At 38.8% G+C, this 8,649-nt stretch overlaps 1 protein-coding gene across 2 annotated transcripts in view; it reads right to left on the minus strand.

The window, feature by feature from the left end:
• The window catches only part of LOC103607780 (polycomb group RING finger protein 5), a 31,899-nt gene that overhangs the window by 8,026 nt on the left and 15,224 nt on the right, over positions 1-8,649 (minus strand). For both annotated transcript variants that reach the window (XM_008592246.1, XM_008592245.1), the window contains exon 2: positions 5,749-5,845. In XM_008592246.1, coding sequence (XP_008590468.1) covers positions 5,749-5,845 — 97 coding nt within the window. The remainder of the gene's footprint in view (positions 1-5,748; positions 5,846-8,649) is intronic.

An 8,649-nucleotide genomic window follows, 5' to 3' on the forward strand; every position in this document is an offset into this window, starting at 1 on the left:
CCACCGGGCCGGCCCCTGAAATGCTCTTTTGAGCATCATGTTGATACTCAAAAAATTTCAGATTTTGGAGCATTTTGGGTTTCAAATTTTTGGATTAGGGATGCTCAACCTGTACAACCACAACTCTAGTTAAATCCAGCTCTCCAACTCTGCACTTACACCCATGTCTGGGGAAAAAACACAACCACACCCCTTCAAATTCATAACTACAACCCAAATGTGCTTCTAAGGCTGCCAGGAATCATACTACACTTCCTCAGTGCATTTAGTTTCTCACTCCCCTTTTTTCTCTCTGCAACCCTCCACATCCCCTTTCTCCATCCTTACTCTTGGCAGATAAACACTTTCTCCTCAATGAAAAATACTGAAGCAATAAAGAACAAACTTCCACAGACTCCAGCTACCACATCTACCTACAGCATCTGCAGCCATATACACTCTGCCCACCTGCTATTGCTACAGATTATCTGTCAATGTTTCTGTATAAACCTAATGTCCCCTCTTATGCTATTAGATTCATTCTCCACACTTCTACTTCATTTTCTGCTCTCTAGTGGATCATTCTCTTCAAACATGGCATTACTTCTCCCATAACAAAACAAAACAAAGAGCCTTCTTGACTACACTTTTCCAGAGAGCAAAACCCCTTTCTCCCATTTATTTGCTCCTATTTATGGCAAAACTCCTTGAAAGTTATCTATACTCTTTCTAATTCCTCTTTCCCTTTCTCTCTTAAAACAATCCAATTAGGTTTTGCCTCTCACCTCTAAAGAAACTGCTAATCAATATTGATGACTTCCAAGTTGCTGAATCTAATCATCAATTCTCAGTCTTCGCCTTACCTGATCCATGAACAACATGAAGCACAGATGATTACCCTGTCTTCTCTGATATACTTTCTTCACTTGACTTCTAGAACACCACACACTCCTGAGTTTTCCTTCTACCTCACTGGTTGTGCCTTCTCATTTTCCTTTGCTGGCTCCTTCTTTTTTTCCTAAACTCTTAGAGTGCTCCAGGGCACAATCTTTGGTCCTCTACTCTTGTCTCTCTATACCCACTCCTTTAAGTGATCTCCTCCTGCCTCACAGCTTTAAATACCTTCTTTTTTTTTTTTCCCCCCCCTTTTGTCTTTTTTACTGACCGGTAATGGGATCGCAACCCTCGGTGTTGCGCCCGCAACGCGCTCAGCCAATGAGCGGGAACCGGTCTCCACATGGGATCTGAACCCTCGGCGGGAGCGCCGCCGCGCTCCCAAGCGGTGCACTCTCCAGTGCGCCACCGGGCCGGCCCTTTAAATACCTTCTATATGCTGAAGATTACCACATATTTTATCTCCAGCCCAGACCTCTCCCCTTGAATCCCAGACTCATATATCGACTTGCCAACTTTCTCTCTTCTCTGAAAGGACTAATAACTCCACATGTCCAAAACTGAACTCCCAATCTAACCTCCCCCTAAACCTGCTCTTAGTCTTCCCTATCTCAGTTAATGACATATCCATTCTTCTAGTTGCTCAAGTGAGAAATCTTAGAGTCACGCTTTACTTTTTTCTGTACCTCACACCCTATATCCATTAGCAAAGCTTGCTGGATCTACTTGCAAAATATATCCAGATTAAGACCATTTCTTGCCCTTCTCTGCTACCCTCTTTTACTGGGATCACTGAGATTACCTTCTAACTGTTCTCATTGCTTCTGCCTTTGCCTTACTATATACGTTGTGTTTTCAGTCATCAAAATACTGCTCTTAAGACTAAGTCAGATCATGTCAATCCTCTAACCACAATCCTGCAGTGGCTTCCTATTTCACTCAGAGTCAAAGATAAAATGTTTGCAGTGGTCTACAAGGCCCCTCATAATCTGGACTTTCATTTTCTCTCTGCCCTCACTGTTCCCCAGCCACCCTGGTCCTCCAACAAGTTACAGATGCACTCCTGACTTAGGCTCTTTGCACTGGCTGCTCCCCTTACCTGGAAGAGGCATGCTTTCCCAGACTTATGCATGATCAACTCCGTCATAGCCACCAAGTCTTTGCTCACATCTCACCTTCTCAATGAGGTCTCTTTTCACCATCTTATTTAAAATTGCAACCTTGCCCCTCCCTTCATACTCCTGACCCCCTCACCCTGCAGCACTTTTCTCTTTTTTTCCCTTTGCACTTTTCACTTTCTAACATACCATGTAAGTTACTATATGGTTTATTGTGTGTCTTTCCCTACAAAAAAAATTTTTTTTGGGGTCTTTTTCGTGACTGGTAAGGGGATCGCAACCCTTGGTGTGGTGTCACCCGCACCGCACTCAGCCAGTGAGTGCACCGGACATTCCTATATAGGATCCGAACCCGCAGCGGGAGCCTCGCTGCGCTCCCAGCGCCGCACTCTCCCAAGTGCACCACAGGGCCGGCCCCCGCTACAAAAATATTAACACTGCAAGGGTAAAGGTCTTTATCTATTTTGTCCACTAATGGACCTCAAGCACCTAGAATGGTGCCTGGACTTAGCAGGCATTCAGTAAATTATTTGTTGAATGAGTGATTCCCTTATGGAGTTCTCTACCCTCCTTCTACCAACCATACCAGTGATGTCCAATAGAAATATAATGTGAGTCAAATATGTAACTTTAAATTTCTAGTAGGTACATTAACAAAAGTATTTTACATGTTTTATGTAAAATTTATTTTAATGTTTTGTTTACATATTAAAATACCTTTAATAATACATTTAGTAATTTTTATTTATTTAACAATAAAGTTCTATTTAATGAGAAGATATTTTAATTATTTATTTAATGGGAAAACACTGCTTTAGGTTTTCATTGAAACTAAATTAAATTAGAAATTCCATCCATTCCTCAGTTGCAGTAGCAACATGGCAAGTACTTAACAGCCACATATGGCTGATGGCTACCATAGAGGACAGCACAAATAGAGAGTGCCTGTTTTCCAGGCCTGCTGCGTAACTGTCCTATTCCTTCATCTCTCTCATATGCTAGATTCCCCTCCCTCTTTCTTGATTATGTTCCAGCACATCCTCCAACAGCCTCCTGAGAAAGGGTAAGTAGGAAGCAAATTTTTTATTGTTACCTACTAAAGGAGCCTAATCCCCCTTATTTCTTGCTAACACAATCTGATTATGTTCTGCCAGCAATGTGTCCAGCCTCCGGGATAATTCATGATTTGCTGAAACCCCACAATACACCTTTACCTAGAGGTTGTCATGTGACCTAGTTTGGGCCAATAAGAGGAAACTTTCTGGCGGAACCTTTGGGTAAAGGTCCTCCCCTCCTGGCCACCTTCTAGTCTCTTGGTATACATAGGCCTCTTAGGTCTGTTCAACCATCACTACCATCAATCTCTTTTCTAGATTTCAGTTTTTGCTGATATCACTTCTGCTACCAATTCTTCTCATCTTTTTAACAAGTATTTATTGAGAACCTATTATGTTCCAAGAGCTATCATAGGTGTCAAGGATACAGAGTTGTTCTTATTATCTCTGTCAGTTTGTATCTTAAAAAAAAAAAATTTCTTGGTAGTGATTTTAGTGGGATATCAGAAGGGGAAAAAAAAACTTCTATAAAAGGACAGAATTAGATAAACTGACAAAACTGGAGTACAGAGAGTACATTAAAGTATTAAACCAATGCAATCATATTGTAGTTATGTAAGATAATATCCTTATTCTTAGGAAATACACACTGAAGTATTTAATAGTAAGGGGGCCATGACATATGTAACTCGTCCTCAAATGGGTCAGAAAAAATAGATAAACGTTAACAATAGGCTAATATGGATAAAGACTATACAAGTGTTCCTTGTACTATTTTTATTTTTCTGACTTTTTGAAAATTTGAAATGATTTCCAAATAAAAATTTTAAAAATATATGATATCATACATTAGCCAAAGGATTAGATTTGATTAAATAGTGACTGAATTCATTCAGGTATCTAATGGTCAGAACCCAAGGACTAAGATAAGTTAATTGCCTTACAATGTAGTAAGTACTTTAAAATGGAGTAGGTAATAATTGTTTGTTACAGCTTTTGATTTAAAAAAAAACTGAGAAAAAGTTATTTGAGAGAAGAAGTTTGCTTTTCTCTCTGAATTATTTAAATCAGAGTTTCCTTACCTCAGCACTGCTGACACTTTTGGCTGGATAACTTTTATTGTTAGTGGGCTATTCTGTGCACTGTGAGATCCTTAGCAGCATCCCTATCCCCTACCTACTAGATGCAAGCAGCACCCACCCAGACCTGAAAATCAAAAATGTCTCCAGACAGTGCTGAAGGTATCCTGGAAAGGCAAAATCATCCCTGGTCAAGAAGCACTGATATAACTCCAACTAGCAGAAGCCCTGCTCAGAACTACAGTCCACAGTAGACCAGTGATATTAGAATCACTTGGAGGGCTTGCTAAACTAAGCGGGCTCCAGCCCCACAATCTGATTCAGTAGGTCTGGGATGATGTCTGAGAAATGTCATTTCTAATAAGATACCAATGGTTTGGAGACCACACTGAAAAATCACTGGGCTAGACATGTACCTGTAGACAAATTACCCTAACTACAGGCACTAAATCTGGTGGGGGGGTGGGGTGGGGGGAGCCTGAAATGTAAGACTTGCAAATCCAGATTTGTAGAATGACAGCAAACCTCACACAGATTAAAGAGTTATAAGGGGTTTCAGAGAATATCTAGCTCTGCTTTTAGATATGTACTTCCCTACGATCACAGAGATTATGACCTGCATTAGGATTACAGTAAAAAAGAGTGGGAAGAAAATGGGTCTAGTGGTAAGGGCACTTGGCCCGTAGCTGGGAAGTGATACTTGAGGTGTGCTTCAAGACCTTAGGTAAGTCATGTCACTTCTATAAATTTCAGTTCCTAAAAATTCCTAATCAGGTATAAAAGGGTCTGGATTATGATCTTGTAGACTACTTCCAACTTTAAAAATATATAATTATACTGCTTAAGTTGAGTGGTAAGTAAATGGTAGTCTTTTAAAAAAATTAAGTTTTACATAAATGTATAAATTATATACTCTTTTTTGAATATATGATACATTTTTTAAAGTTAATAGTGCTAAGATTAGTCTATTAGTTCTGCCCTCCTTCTACTACCACGCAGCTCAACAGAATGTAAAGAATATTAAAATACTGAAAATAACTGCAACTAAAGTTACTCTTAGAGCTTAAGAGAAACTCATAATTTTAGAAATTCTTTTTTTGTTTGTTTGGGTTTTTTTTGGTGACTGGCCAGTATGGGGATCCAAACCCTTGCTGTTACAAGACTGCGCTCTAACCAACTGAGCTACCCAGCCAGCCCCTGAAAGTTATCATTTTAATTTGGAAATGTGTTTCTTTTTTTCTTTTTTTTTTAAAAGATGACTGGTAAGGGGATCTCAACCCTTGGCTTGGTGTTGTCAGCACCACGCTCAGCCAGTGAGCAAACCGGCCATCCCTATATAGGATCCGAACCCCTGGCCTTGGTGTTATCAGCACCGCACTCTACCGAGTGAGCCACGGGCCGGCCTGGAAATGTGTTTCTTAAATATTTAAGATGCAGAGCCTTATTTTTTAACTGTTAATAATATTTTAAAATGAAATAAAATGCTTTAAAATGAAAATCATAAAATTCATAAGACCTATATTAACTGAGTCAAGACACCAAGAAACATTACGATGTATAATAGAAATTAGGAGCTTATACAATTTATGTAAATTACATGAACTGTAAAATACATTTCCTTACCTTAACATTTCTAATGGATTTGTCTCATGAACTTGGTTGCCACACCTTGGACAATCATTGCTATCTTCAAAGTGCTGGACAATACAAGTCTTACAGACTAAGAAGAAAGAAGATATTAGTTTAAAATGCATGATTTGAACTATCATTTAAAGTTAAACTAAATGTAATTAGAAATAGTCCTTAAAAATTACCTTACTACAGGTAGAATACTACTATTTAATCAAACTTCATAAAATCCTAATAAAACCCAACTGAAATGAAAGTCTACTACCACAATATAAAAAGTATATACTATTTTGCTTATTGTTTTTCTTAAATATATTCACAAACCAAATACTACTCTATGCATATTACTCTAAAAAAGCTGGTATATTTACATAAAGTTGGTTTTTCTCATTTAAATTAGGAGGACAGAGAAAGGTAAAAGCTGGTAAGTCTGCATTTACTTCTTTTGCTAAAAATTTATCTGAATGTAACATAAATAGTTCTTAATAAAACTTTAGAGTTTTCAACATGTTTGGAGTACTTTTACTGGCAGGATGCTCCTGGAACAAACTCAGAGTTACAATGGAATTGCTGGCCTTTGCAGAGTATGGTGAGGTTGTGCTCACAGGTACCATAATTCCAGGGAGCACAAGGTATGGGTAACAGTATATAGGTGGTATAAAAGTATGAGACATGAACTAGAAGGATGACTGAGAAATGCACAGAAATAGTTAAAATTTTAAACAAAGATTCTTAACAAAGACAATAGAAATATGATTTGTGAATTTTTGGCTACAAGCCTCTATAGCCCACATTTCCTCCAAATAATTCTAATCTCTCTGGCTATGAATTTCTCTCATCTTTTACCGAGGCTTCTATTATCAATTATGCCAACCATCTTGCCCCAAAACCTTATACATATTTACAGCACCTGAACTAAAAAATTTCAGTCCAATTCCCTATCCTAATACCTCTCCCTCCCATTTTATTACTCTGTATAATCTGAAATTTTCACCTGGTATAGACTGGCTCCCCTAGTCCCCTTTTACAACTGCATTCCAAGCTACTTCATTTCCCCTCCTTATGACCCACGCTACCTAAAAGAAGTAAAAATTTATTTACATGATGGGTCAAGAGCAAACATTAAGATTCCTACCACTGACATTAGATCTGAAAATTCAAATATATTACATATACTGGCCAGAGCAACATTTGAGCAGACTTTTCATTGGATGAGTGCACCTGAATCCCATACTCTCTACCCCTTTTCACCACTACATACAGCCATTAGGATAATGCCCTCTATACTACAATTCTCCCAAAATTTCGGTGAAAGTATCAGAAAAGCTTAAGAAAAAGCTTAGATATGAAAAGTGAGTCCAGTGCTATCAGGTAGCCCATAACCTCCCCTGCCCCCCTAATCTCTTGGCTCTAAAAGGGTTTCTAAATGTCTTTTTAGAAGTCAAAATAATCTTTGGGAAGAGAGGGCTGCCATGTTAAGCCAAGTTGAACTGGAGGACAAAGACGCTGAATTCTTTTAGAAGATTGCTAGTATCTGCTCTTTTCCCAGGGACACTAGATAAGTCTCTAAAATTTGGGAAATAGGCAAAGAAGGACAGGTAAGAAACAAGAGTGAAGGTGTTTTACAAAGCCTGATCCTGACCTGGAGCTCTGATACTTCTGGTTCAAAATGTTTACCATACTCAACAAGTTCGGCAATCCCTGGTTGTCTACCAGCCTTAATCAAATAAAGAAGTATATAACATCCAAGACAAGTCCTCATCTAGGACAGCAAAAAGTAATAAGAGCAGGACCCTGTCCTCCCAATGGCAAAAATACTAATCCAGTTTGCTGATGAAAGAGATGTAAGGCTCAAGCATCTGAAGGTGCACACAGTTTTAAGAATAAGCCTAGGCTAACTGCTTAAGGCCAAAGGAGCACCAGTACCCAAGAACACTGATAGGAAATACTAATCTACAGCCTAGATACAGATTGTCCAATATGGTAGTCACCAGCTGATGTGACTACTGAGCACTTGAAATGTGGATAGTTTAAGTTGAGATGTGCTGTATTTGTAAAATACACACTAGATTTCAAAAACTTAGCATAAGCGAACAGATATGAGGTTGTTGGGAGGGAGTGGGGAGAGGGAGGAGGGAGGGAGGTTTCGGTAATGGGCCACAATAATCAACCACATTGTATATTGACAAAATAAAATAAAATTAATTTAAAAAAGCATAAAATCGTAATAATTTTTTACATTAATTACATGCTGAAATGCAAATATTTTAGCTATATTGGGCTAAATATATTAAAATTAATTTCAGTTGTTTTTTTCTTTAATGTGGCTACTAGGAAAATTTTAAATTACATATGTGGTTCACATTTTTATTTCTACTGAAAAGCACTGTTGTAGATGGAGACAGAAAACCTCATCAAGAGATGAATTTATTTTCATACGAACATTCGAGATATAGTATCTTATTCCACTTTTGCAGATGAACAAATTTTGATAGGCCAGGTCACCTGCCTACTCTGGTGAATGGCAGCACAGAGAGTTAAATCCAGGTTTTCTGATATAAATTTTTTTTCCTTTTTTTTTTTTTTTGTCTTTTCTCGTGTCCAGCAACGGATCGCAACCCTCAGTGTCGCGCCCGGACCGGACCGGGACCAGCAACGGGATCGCAACCCTCGGTGTCGCGCCCGCACCTCGCTCAGCCAGTGAGCGGGAACCGGTCTGTATGTGGGATCCGAACCCTAGGCGGGAGCGCTGCCGCACTCCCAAGTGGTGCACTGTAGCAGTGCGCCACCAGGCCAGCCCCTGATATAACTTTTTAAAAGAATTTTTTCAGAGACTAAGACCAAACGCTGTTTAATTAAAATTTTTTTTCAGACAGTTTTAGAAAAAGGAAAATT

The sequence above is a fragment of the Galeopterus variegatus genome, unplaced genomic scaffold (genome assembly GCF_000696425.1).
Source record: "Galeopterus variegatus unplaced genomic scaffold, G_variegatus-3.0.2 Scaffold7709, whole genome shotgun sequence".
NCBI classification, from domain to species: domain Eukaryota; kingdom Metazoa; phylum Chordata; class Mammalia; order Dermoptera; family Cynocephalidae; genus Galeopterus; species Galeopterus variegatus.